The sequence below is a fragment of the Trichomycterus rosablanca genome, chromosome 20 (genome assembly GCF_030014385.1).
Source record: "Trichomycterus rosablanca isolate fTriRos1 chromosome 20, fTriRos1.hap1, whole genome shotgun sequence".
Lineage (NCBI taxonomy): Eukaryota > Metazoa > Chordata > Actinopteri > Siluriformes > Trichomycteridae > Trichomycterus > Trichomycterus rosablanca.
The window spans coordinates 13,491,673-13,504,338 of NC_086007.1; the positions used below are offsets into that span (position 1 = coordinate 13,491,673).

The following is a 12,666-nucleotide window of genomic DNA, read 5'->3' on the forward strand; positions in this document are numbered from 1 at the left end:
GGACGGTGCCAAAGAAACATGTTTATTTTACGGAAATATACACCGATCAGCCATAACATTAAAACCACCTCCTTGTTGCTACACTCTCTGTCCATTTTATCAGCTCCACTTACCATATAGAAGCACATTGTAGTTCTACAATTACTAACTGTAGTCCATCTGTTTCTCTGCATGCTTTGTTAGCCCCCTTTCGTGCTGTTCTTCAATGGTCAGGACCCCCACAGGACCACTACAGAGCAGGTATTATTTAGGTGCTGGATCATTCTCAGCACTGCAGTGACACTGACATGGTGGTGGTGTGTTAGTGTGTGTTGTGCTGGTATGAGTGGATCAGACACAGCAGCACTGCTGGAGTTTTTAAACACCGTGTCCACTCACTGTCCACTCTATTAGACACTCCTACCTAGTTGGTCCACCTTGTAGATGTAAAGCCAGAGAGCTCATCTATTGCTGCTGTTTGAGTCGGTCATCTTCGAGACCTTCATCAGTGGTCACAGGACGCTGCCCACAGGGGGCTGTTGGCTGGATACATTTGATTGATGGACTATTCTCAGTGCAGCAGTGACAGTGAGGTGTTTAAAACTCCATCAGCATTGATGTGCTTTATCCACTCATACCAGCACAACACACACTAACACACCACCACCATGTCAGTGTCACTGCAGTGCTGAGAATGATCCAGCACCCAAATAATACCTGCTCTGTTGTGGTCCTGTGGTGGTCCTGACCATTGAAGAACAGCATGAAAGGGGGCTAACAAAGCATGCAGAGAAACAGATGGACTACAGTCAGTAATTGTAGAACTACAAAGTGCTTCTACATAGCAAGTGGAGCTGATAAAATGGACAGAGAGTGTAGAAACAAGGAGGTGGTTTTAATGTTATGGCTGATCGGTGTATGTTGTCATTTGTAATTATGAAACCTTAGGGTTCTTTGAAAAATGTGGTAGACAGAGAGCTTGCTATGTATTGAAATAGAGATTAATTGTGTCATTGAGTCATTACTAAGTTATTAGCTGTACTTAAACGGTATTTTATTTTTTTACATTTTCATTTTTGGTATTTAGCAGACGCTTTTATCCAAAGCGACTTACAGTACTTTGACAGTAGTATTCAATCTAAGCAAAAAGTGTTAAGAGCCTTGCTCAATGGCCCAACAGTGACAACCTGGCAGTGGTGGGGCTTAAACCAGTGACCTTTTGATTACTAGTCTAGTACCTTAACCGCTAGGCTACAACTTCTAGAAGTTCTACCAGTTACTGTCTGTAGGGAGTCTGGCTTATTGTCTTTGTATATGCAGGGGTTTTATTTAGGTGTTTCCAGTGTGCTTCCAGTGTGTTATGGTCTGTAAATGAGTAACACCTTGGCCAGTATTTCTGCCAAGCTGTCTCTGTGATATGCAGTCATCGGGAATAGACTGGACGCCTGTGGAGGGGGGTTGTCAAATAAAGCTTAGCGTGTCTCTCTGTACATGATATGGCTTTGTATGGGAATCCAGCCCTGCCAGGTGATATAAGGCAGCCTTTCCTTGATCAGATTAGGAGTTGTTCAAGCGACACTGGATTTACATTTGGGAATGTGAAATGATCAGGTTGGGAGATAAAGGGAAGTGAATCAGGGGGAAAAAATAGTTTGTGCGTGGATTGTACCATGTGATTAAAGGCCGTGATGATTCCAGCATGGTTATAATTGTGATTTCTAGATGATATTCAGATTTGAGATAAACAGTTTGCACTATAGACTGTAGTTCTCTGAGGCTGATCTCAAAGTCTGGACTAGCTTTTATACTTCTAGTATTCTCTATATCTTGAGTACCTGCAGTTTACCTCTCATGGAGCAGTGTAGTTCTGGAACCTATCCCCAAAACACTGGTTGTGTGGCTGAAATGCATCCTGGACATGGTGACAATTCATTACATTACATCACACACTCACTCCCTCACTCTTTGGTGCAGTTTAGGGCTGAAAATCCACCTATTGACATGTTTTTTGGGAGTTGGAACGAAACTCAAACGGAGGCAAGGTCCGAATCTAGGACCCATAATTTTTGCCATACTAATTTTTGCACCAGCTCCATTGTATGTATGCTCAGTCTAGCCGTCCACATAATATTGCTACAAAGTTGAAAACATATAATTCATTTTATATAACATGTGTTAGCAATGGGTGTGGCTAAAACACCTAAACGCTGAAAAATGTATTGCTTTGATCAGGACCTTTATTAACTGCTTTTGTATTATGTCCACTCTCAGACTCTAAAGACAGGGCTAACTATGGTGGGGAAAGTGGTCACTCAACTTGCAGGCACGTTGCCGTCTGGAACACCTGACGAGGAGGGCACCGCTCACAGCAGCATCCGCCGCAGCCCTCACCAGCCTGGTGTGATCACCATCATAGACACACACAATGTTGGAGAAGGACAGGTAAACATTTACACACGTTTATCACATGTTTGTATATTGGCGTCCCTCAGGCCTATTTATATATGATTAGGGATGTCCAGATCACGTTTTTTTGTTCCCGATCCCGATCATTAATTTTGATCCCGATCCGATACCGAGTCTCAAACCGATACTTGTATTTTCTAGATATTGTCTAGATAGGAACTAGATAATACTGTTCACACAGTGCACACTTCAAGTACATTACAGTTATTCAAATTAATCCAATGTATATGTTTAACAACTGAATAGCTCTGCAGTGCTGTAGGAAAAAAATTGCCTGCATCCAAGCTACTGCTTAATGTTCTTTTATTTTTACAAAATAAAAGTAAACAAACTTAGTGCAGCATTGTAGTAGTAAAACTAGAACACTTAAAATGAAGTGAAGGAAAATCAGCATCTCTGCCGTGTTAGCGGACAGCCGGTTCCTCTTCTCATCACATAATAATAAACTCGCTGTATTCGACTGAGTGTTTATTTTTTTAGGTGCCGTATCAAACTGGTAGATCGTTTGGTTAAATGATATCTGGTTTGTTTGTGAGCCATCGTACTTGTAGGCGTGTTGTAACTAAGCCAATCAGAGTGCTTGATACTGAGATGTCGTTCAGTCTTGTAACTGGTGCTGTATGTTATGCTCCTTTCATACTCGGATTAAAAGTTATTGTTTTGTAAACCGGTGTGATCCTTGACTCACACACCGTATAAAGAGTAAAATTCTACAGTAATGAACGCAGCTCTGCTACTACCGCCTCGTGAAACGATCGCATTGCAGGCATTACACTTCGCTGTTGGACTCTCCGTTTACGACACCTGCTTGACCGCTGACGTAAAGCGACAAATCGGGCTTAGGATCGGGCTTAGCGAAGCAGATACCGATCAGTTAAGAAATGCCTTGATCGGGGCCGATTCCGATCTTTGAGATCGGATCGGGACAGCCCTATATATTATACTTGTATGGTTAAACAGTAGTGTTGCACAACATATGAAGCGTGGTCGGGTCTGGTTTCACCTGGAAACACTTGGAATACCCCAGGGTGCCAATGCATTGCAGGGCTTTTCAGTCTGTCCCCCCCCTCTGACATAGCAAGTCTTGTTTGTAGACGTCAAGGTGGCTGATAGCACCGCTCCGATTCAAACCTGGATCTCAGCAGTGGTGGGTTATTGGGGAAATTGGGGACTAGTAGATTTGGAGGAAACAGGGACAATGTAGAAATAGGATTTAAACAACAAAAAAAAGTGTGCACTAGACATGAGCTGTTAACATAGGCCGTGCCACCTAGCCGAAAAGCACACACATCTATGGCGGTACGTAGTTCCAACATAGTTCCATATCTTTTGACCTTGAAAGCGCTGATAGCTGACAATCAGGGATTTAGTAGTCCTATTCAGGAGTCAGATTTTTCGAGAGCGTTCTTTACTGAATTGATTTGTCAACACTAAGTTATAAGGAAACCGACCTCGTAAGGTCATCGTCAGCACCAGGACCCAGGCTGCCAATCTACGGACGCAGGCACTTCCTCGGACTGTACTGGCACAAGAAACCGTAGTGAAAGATTAGAGCCAGGTGAACAGAGGTGAAGGAAAAGCTAGGTGTCCTCCTTCGCTGAAATCTGAGTGTGTCTAAAGATGGACGGATTTGCGTAGTAAAAGCGCTGTTGCAGACGAGCACAAACTGATCCCAGGTGTTCGTCTATCGCGAAGCATCTTTTTAATGCGGTGTCGGCTTCACAGGCCAGTTTGATGTTTGCAGCTCTCCTATTCAAAGAGTTTTACTCACAAAGAGGTTAATTTGGAACAGATCCCCCCTTTTTTCTCCTCATGTCGATTTTGACCCGCGTTAACAGTTCGCCTGGTTTTAAGGGCTGTTAAAAATCTGAAGATTAAACCCGAGTGTCCACAGAGGCTTGACCCCACACACTACATTCACTCGGAGGGGCTGTTCATTCTGCTTCATGAGCAAGTTTCTTTAAAAATTATGATTATAAAATAATGCAAATCAATACAAATTAAGTCATTGTTACTTAATTAATCAATGAATGAACCGAATTAAATTAATAAGCTTAATTAATTATAGCCATGCTTAATCTTAGCATCTCTAAATGCAGCCACTGTTGGGCTCTTCAGCAAGGTCCTTAACCCTGTCCGCTCCAGGGGTGCCGTACGATTGCTGACTCCGTTGTACTGTACATGTGTATATGTACACCGATATAACCGCCTTGTTTCTACACTCACTGTTCTATTTTATCAGCTCCACTTACCATATAGGAGCACTTTGTAGTTCTACAATTACTGACTGTAGTCCATCTGTTTCTCTACATACCTTTTTAGCCTGCTTTCACCCTGTTCTTCAATGGTCAGGACCCCTACAGGACCACCACTGACATGGTGGTGGTGTGTTAGTGTGTGTTGTGCTGGTATGAGTGGATCAGATACAGCAGTAAATACAGTGTCTACTCACTGTCCACTCTATTAGACACTCCTACCTAGTTGGTCCATGGTGGTGGTGTGTTAGTGTGTGTTGTGCTGGTATGAGTGGATCAGATACAGCAGTAAATACAGTGTCTACTCACTGTCCACTCTATTAGACACTTTTACCTAGTTGGTCCACCTAGGTAAATCGCTCATCTGTTGCTGCTGTTTGAGTTGGTCATCTTCTAGACCTTCATTGCTGTTGGCTGGACTATTCTCAGTCCAGCAGTGACAGTGTGGTGTTTAAAAACTTCAGCAGCGCTGCTGTGTCTGATCCACTTATACCAGCACAACACACACTAACACACCACCACCAGGTCAGTGCAGTGCTGAGAATGATCCCCCACCTAAATAATACCTGCTCTGTAGTGGTCCTGTAAGAGTCCTGACCATTGAAGAACAGCATGAAAGGAGGTTAACAAAGTATGCAGAGAAACAGATGGACTACAGTCAGTAATTGTAGAGCTACAAAGTGCTTCTATATGGTAAGTGGAGCTGATAAAATGGACAGTGAGTGTAGAAACTAGGAGGTGGTTTTAATGTTATGGCTGATCGGTGTGTATATATGACATAGGTACAGTGCAGATAAAATCAGAAAAACAGAACTCTGGGTGTCGCTATCTCATAAAACATCTAAAACGCTTCCCATCTTCTTTCCCTCAACTCAAAACTTTAACTTTACAGTTACATTAATGTTCCAGAGTTTTTGGATAAACAAAGCAGCTTCAAAGAAATGAAAACTAGACAAAAGATTGTGCTGGGTACAGGGGTGCTGGAAAAGTTAATATTTAGAGAGTAGAGGGAACTGTTTGTGTTTAATTTAAAGAAGAATAATAATCTTCCCAACTGGTGAGTGGTCTGTTATATTTTTATTTGTTTTATTACAAAAAAAGTCTTAGACCTGCCCCAAACAAGAAAAGTTTGGACACCCCTGGACTACATAGAGAATATGTAAGGATGTACTTTTAGTGTTTGCTGCTCACCCACCTACACCTCCTGGTTGGCGAGCAGGCACCAGTTTGTCAATTCTGTGCTAACCCCCTAACAATTAAACATATTTTATTAGAATGCGCTACGGTTTCTACTGTGAGACATTTTTTACAGCGTTGAGAATATAAAAGTACTGTTTGAGAGGATTCCTCCAGTTAAAATTGTTATTTTTTTAGGTCTAAATTTTAAACAAATGATATGAACATGTAATATTTTACAGTTCAAATACCTGTCCTTGCCATAAAATAGCCAATACGTTGCTGATATGGCAATAAACCCAAACAAACAAACAGTGTTTGCTGTGTAAATTATAGTTCTGTATTGAAGTTTGTTTGCTAATTAAATGTAAGGTGAGTAATGAGGCCATTAAAATACTCTGTTTCATTCACTAAAAGGGATTCAAAGGCTGCTTAAGAAAGAATTGGTGAATTGGTTATGACTCGTTTTTCATTTTCGCAAGTTACATGCAGCACAGCAAATGTTTAAAACGTCTTGCAGAGCGTAATTGGTTCCTTTACAGATTTTGGGTCGGACGTTTTTGTTCTTTAATTTAACAGACCTGCTCCTTGTCACTGGGGCATTTTTGTGAGTCTGAAATAAAATGTCTCTGTATGAGAGCAAGCCTGTTTTGTGTTTGCACTGGATCCTATTAAAAACCTGCACGCTCCCTAATGCAACACCCCTCTAGATTTATCACTCTTCTCTTTAGCCTCCTCATGTCTGGCCTTAGTTATAATCTCTTTCATGAGTCAACTTAACAGAAGACCACTGACAAGAGAACCGGCTCTCGTGGAGCAGCTCTCTCTCTCTTTCTTTTTCTCTCGGTGTCGGCCTGTCCTGTTCCTGCGCTCTTCTTTTGTTTCTTCTCCATCTGTCTACTTTCTTTCGCCTTCCTCCTTCTCTTTCTCCGTCTCTGGGTAGTTTCCTGAAGAAACCCATAAATGGATGAATTACAGATCCATACTCGTGCTCTTTTAACTGGGAGCTATTAATCACGTTTGGATATCTATAAGCGGAGAGACAGTGTAGAGTTTCCTCCTGCTGTGGGTGTTTTAACTCTCTCAACACTTCATTTCAGTCTTTCAGTTTTCAGTTTCTGTTCCAAAGCATCCTGGATTTTACACAGCGTGTTCACATGAGCACATACGAGTCCGTGTGGGTGTGCAGACGTCTCGGAGATCCTGGGGCGCAACGGTTTAAATCCACGGCCAAAGGCTCTAGTTTGTTTAGGATGCATCTTCGTATTTATCTAATTACATTCAGCCATAACATTAAAATCACCTCTGTGTTTCTACACTCCCTGTCCATTTTATCAGCTCCACTTATCATATAGAAGCACTTTGTAGTTCTGCAATTACTGACTGTAGTCCATCTGTTTATCTGCATGTTTTGTTAGCCCCCTTTCATGCTGTTCTTCAATGGTCAGGACTCTCCAAGGACCTCTACAGAGACACTGACATGGTGGTGGTGTGTTAGTGTGTGTTGTGCTGGTATGAGTGGCTAAGACACAGCAATGCTGATGGAGTTTTTATACACCTCACTGTCCCTGCTGGACTGAGAATAGTTCACCAACCAAAAATATATCCAGCCAAAAGCTCCCCGTGGGCAGCGTCGTGTGACCACTGATGAAGGTTAGAAGATGACCAACTCAAACAGCAGCAATAGATGAGCGATCGTCTCTGACTTTACATCTACAAGGTGGACCAACTAGGTAGGAGTGTCTAATAGAGTGGACAGTGAGTGGACACTGTATTTTCAACTCCAGTAGCGCTGCTGTGTCTGATCCACTCATGCCAGCACAATACACACTAACACACCACCACCATGTCAGTGTTACTGCAGTGCTGAGAATGATTAACCACCTAAATAATACCTGCTCTGAGGTGGTCCTGTGGGGTTCCTGACCATTGAAGAACAGGGTGAAAGCAGGCTAAAAAGGTATGTAGAAAAACAGATGGACTACAGTCAGTAATTGTAGAACTACAAAGTGCTTCTATATGGTAAGTGGAGCTGATAAAATGGACAGTGAGTGTAGAAACAAGGAGGTGGTTTTAATGTTAGGTGAAAGTAAGCTTGTGTTGCATAATGATAAGAGCTACGCTGCTGGTAACAGAAGACGCATGACGTTGCGTAAATCTAGCCGTTGGGTGGACACACATCAGTACAGCATTGCTGATCTGCCCATTTTTGCTCGATACCAGGCTGTTCAACATTGCCCAGAGAACTCACCGGTGTTTCTGTAAAACATTACTTTGCATAATATAGTTTCAGGTTGCATTTCTTGACGCAGCAGCAGACTTTGTTCATTGATAATGATTTTCCAAAGTACTCCCTAGCCCACGTTGCTCATGATAGCATGATGGTTCCTAAAACAATGCCGCCTGAGCGCTCGATGGTCACGCATATTCAAAAGCGGTTTCCAAGATTTGACTCCACGACTCCCTGAATCTTTTCATGATATTATGAACTGTAGATGGTGAAAGATTTAAACTCTTTGCAATCTTGCACTGACAGTTCTCTCACTAAGTGGTGAACCATGATTCATCCTTGCTATCAAAGACTAAACCTTTGGTGGATGCTCCTTTTATAGTCAGTCTTGATTACCTGACCTGTTAGCAGTGAAACTACTAATTGTGGAACCTTCCACAACAGTGTTACATGTATAACCTTATTTGTCTCCGTCCCAACTTTGTTCAAAATGTGTTGAAGACATTGTACTTTTATTAGTGAAATAGTTCAAGCAATTTAACAAATTTTATTGCATTTTAGAAAGTGTTCTAACTTTTCTGGAAATGGGGGTTGCACTTTTAAGGATTTAGGATTATTGAAACACATTACAATTCATCATCCTCAAATGGAGCCAAACTGGTACGGTGCTGATTCTTTCCAGAAGTGTCCAGGCCAACATTTAAGGATCTTCAGAAGGAACATATCAGTGTTTGTGATTTTACCATTAGAAAGAAACTAGACAAAATTTGGTATCCATGAGAAAGTTGCAAGGCAGGTAGAAAAAAAGGTTCATGTTACATTCAACAACAAAAAAAAGCCTTTAAAATACTGTGATGAAAAGACAATCATTTTTCTTTATGGGTGATTTTTATTATATGACAGAAATATGTGGACACACCTGGCCATAAATTTCTTGCAATTCCCATTCCAAATCCACATACAGCACATTAATGTCCAAAATCATCATACCATATCATAGTCAGGCTGGAACAGGGAAAGACCTTTTCCAAACTGTTACCACAAAGCTCAAACCATATATTGTATTTTATAATGAATTAACAGTGGTGTCCACATACTTGTACATGTATAATGTTGGTGTAAATAATATAAAAAAATAGTTTATAGTGTAGGTGTTGCTGATCCTTAAAAATAAATAAATACATGTGTTTACAGTGTAGGTGTTGCTGATCCTTAAAAAATAAATAAAGGGAAAATAGATTTAAAAAAAATGTGTGTATAGTGTACATGTTGCTGACCCTATTTAAAAATAATATACCACAAAGCTTAAACTATATATTGTATTTTATAATGAGTTAACAGGGGTGTCCACATACTTGTGCACATATAATGTTGGTGTAAATAATAAAATAATTAAATGTGTTTATAGTGTAGGTGATGCTGATCCTTAAACAATAATAATAATAATAATAATAATAAAATAAATAAAAGTGTGTATAGTGTAGGTGTTGCTGATCCTTAAGAAAATAATAATAATAAAAAATAATAAAATAAATAAATGTGTGTATACTGTAGGTGTTGCTGATCCTTAAAAAAATAATAATAAAATAAATGAATGTGTTTATAGTGTAGGTGTTTCTGATCCTTAAAAATTGAAAAAAAAAAAAACATTTGTGAATAGTGTAGGTGTTGCAGATGCTTAAATAAATAAAAGTAAATAAATGTGTTTATAGTGATGTTGCACATCCTTAAAAAATAGTAAAAGAAATTAATACAATTATTAATAAAATAATAAAAAAATGTGTGTATAGTGTAGCTGTTGCTGATGCTTAATAATAATAATTTTAATAATAAATAATGTGTTTATAGTGTAGGTGTTGCCGATGCTTAAAAAATATTAATAAAATTATTCATAAAAATGAAAAAAATAAATGTGTGTGTATAGTTTAGATGTTGCCAATGCTTAAAAAATAATAATAAAATTATTAATTAAAAAAAATGTGTGTAGTGTAGATGTTGCTGATGCATAATAATAATAATAATAATAAATAAAATAAATAATGTGTTTATAGTGTAGGTGTTGCAGATCCCTAAAAAGAAAAGTAGATTGAAAAAAAATTGTGTATAGTGTAGGTGTTGCAGATGCTTACAATAATAATAATTAGAAAAATAATAATAAAATTATTAATAAAAATGAAAACAAAAGAAATGTGTGTATAGTTTAGGTGTAATAATACAATTATTAATAAAAAAAAAATGTATAGTAGTGTAGTTGTTGTTTTAAAAAAAAAATTGTGTATTGACTAGATTTGCTGGAAGTGGGAAATATATAAATAAATTTGTAATGCTATTTATTTAGGGTGGTGTGCATTTTGTGTAAGTCAATGTAGAGTTGTAGCCATCGGGAGCATAAATGCGGTCATAGAGAAACCATGTTGTTTTCATAAAATGGTAAATTAAATCTTTGTTTCACTGACCTTATCATCCAATCATGTGTTTATGTCATTGCTGGTTTCAGACTGCGTCACCCAACCCTGTGCCAGCCAATCGAACCAATGTTTCTGTTTAACATTTTTAATTTCTGATTTATTTATCTCGTGGTGCTTTACTGAACATGTGTCCGTGTGTGCAGGTACTCGTGAGTGAAGATTCAGATGGAGAAGGAGTGGTTGCTCATTTTCCAGCCCATGACAAGCCCATATCCTGCATGGCGTTCAATCCGAGTGGTAAGCGTACACATGCGATGCTTAGTTGAAACCTACCAAAGCACAGAAAGCCCACACCTTGCCAAGTCAAACGTTTTTATGCTTATTTTCCGACCCCATGTGTTTATATCACTCTTTCTCAACCTTTTTATGCACTTGGCTGCAGCGGTGGCCAAATGCAAGTCACACGGTCTTCATGCTTGCATTAAACCCTAGAACGACAAACACAATTTGCTTAAATCCCTGCGTCCTGTGTTTTTAGATGCATTACTCATGAACACGTACAAACATAAGCCACATAACATTACAAGCAGGAGAATTTAATTCTTAATAACTCTCTCAGAAGTCTCTTCTAGTTAAGAGTTTGAAATGACGTGCATATTTTTATGATCTCTAAACTAGATGTGTGCTTAATGAGAAATCGCGGTTTGACTTACTGTAGGGGGAAAGCAAACCTTTGTGTGTTCAACTAAAATAAGAGTGAAAGTGAGTGGACTAGAACTATGAATGGGAATATGAATATCACTAAATCTACCATTTCTAAGTAGATATTTCTTATAATTACAAAATTTTTTTTTAATAAATTATGCAAAGTATAAGCAAAAGTGGGTGCATCTAGGTATTGCTAAAAAGTTAGAATTTATTAAGAAAGTGGAAATGCTGTTTCTGTGGCTTGCATATGTGAAGAATATGGTGTGAAGAAACAGTGATATGTACATATAAAGAAAAAGTAAAGGAGTATGTGAGGAAATATATGTATGTGTGTGTGTGTAATATATATATACATATATACATATATATAAAGTGTGTGTGTGTGGAATTAATGGGTTTTCATTCCATATATATACATCGTGTTTTTATTTCATATATAACGGGGTTCGTTCCATATATATCGGGTTTTCATGTCATATATATATTGTTTTTTATTTCATATATATCGAGTTTCATTAATTACATATATATCGAGTTTCATTCATTCCATATACAGTGTATCACAAAAGTGAGTACACCCCTCACATTTCTGCAAATATTTCATTATATCTTTTCATGGGACAACACTATAGACATGAAACTTGGATATAACTTAGAGTAGTCAGTGTACAACTTGTATAGCAGTGTAGATTTACTGTCTTCTGAAAATAACTCAACACACAGCCATTAATGTCTAAATATCTGGCAACATAAGTGAGTACACCCCACAGTGAACATGTCCAAATTGTGCCCAAATGTGTCGTTGTCCCTCCCTGGTGTCATGTGTCAAGGTCCCAGGTGTAAATGGGGAGCAGGGCTGTTAAATTTGGTGTTTTGGGTACAATTCTCTCATACTGGCCACTGGATATTCAACATGGCACCTCATGGCAAAGAACTCTCTGAGGATGTGAGAAATAGAATTGTTGCTCTCCACAAAGATGGCCTGGGCTATAAGAAGATTGCTAACATCCTGAAACTGAGCTACAGCATGGTGGCCAAGGTCATACAGCGGTTTTCCAGGACAGGTTCCACTCGGAACAGGCTTCGCCAGGGTCGACCAAAGAAGTTGAGTCCACGTGTTCGGCGTCATATCCAGAGGTTGGCTTTAAAAAACAGACACATGAGTGCTGCCAGCATTGCTGCAGAGGTTGAAGACGTGGGAGGTCAGCCTGTCAGTGCTCAGACCATACGCCGCACACTGCATCAACTCGGTCTGCATGGTCGTCATGCCGGAAGGAAGCTGACGCACAAGAAAGCCCGCAAACAGTTTGCTGAAGACAAGCAGTCCAAGAACATGGATTACTGGAATTCCCTGTGGTCTGACGAGACCAAGATAAACTTGTTTGGCTCAGATGGTGTCCAGCATGTGTGGCGGCGCCCTGGTGAGAAGTACCAAGACAACTGT

General features: G+C 39.4%; 1 protein-coding gene across 9 annotated transcripts in view; it reads left to right on the forward strand.

Moving 5' to 3' along the window:
* bcas3 (BCAS3 microtubule associated cell migration factor) overlaps positions 1-12,666 on the forward strand; it is a 409,318-nt gene that overhangs the window by 56,415 nt on the left and 340,237 nt on the right. For all 9 annotated transcript variants that reach the window (XM_063016958.1, XM_063016965.1, XM_063016960.1 and 6 more), the window contains exons 12-13: positions 2,251-2,421; positions 10,718-10,811. In XM_063016958.1, the coding sequence (XP_062873028.1) occupies positions 2,251-2,421; positions 10,718-10,811 (265 nt within the window). The remainder of the gene's footprint in view (positions 1-2,250; positions 2,422-10,717; positions 10,812-12,666) is intronic.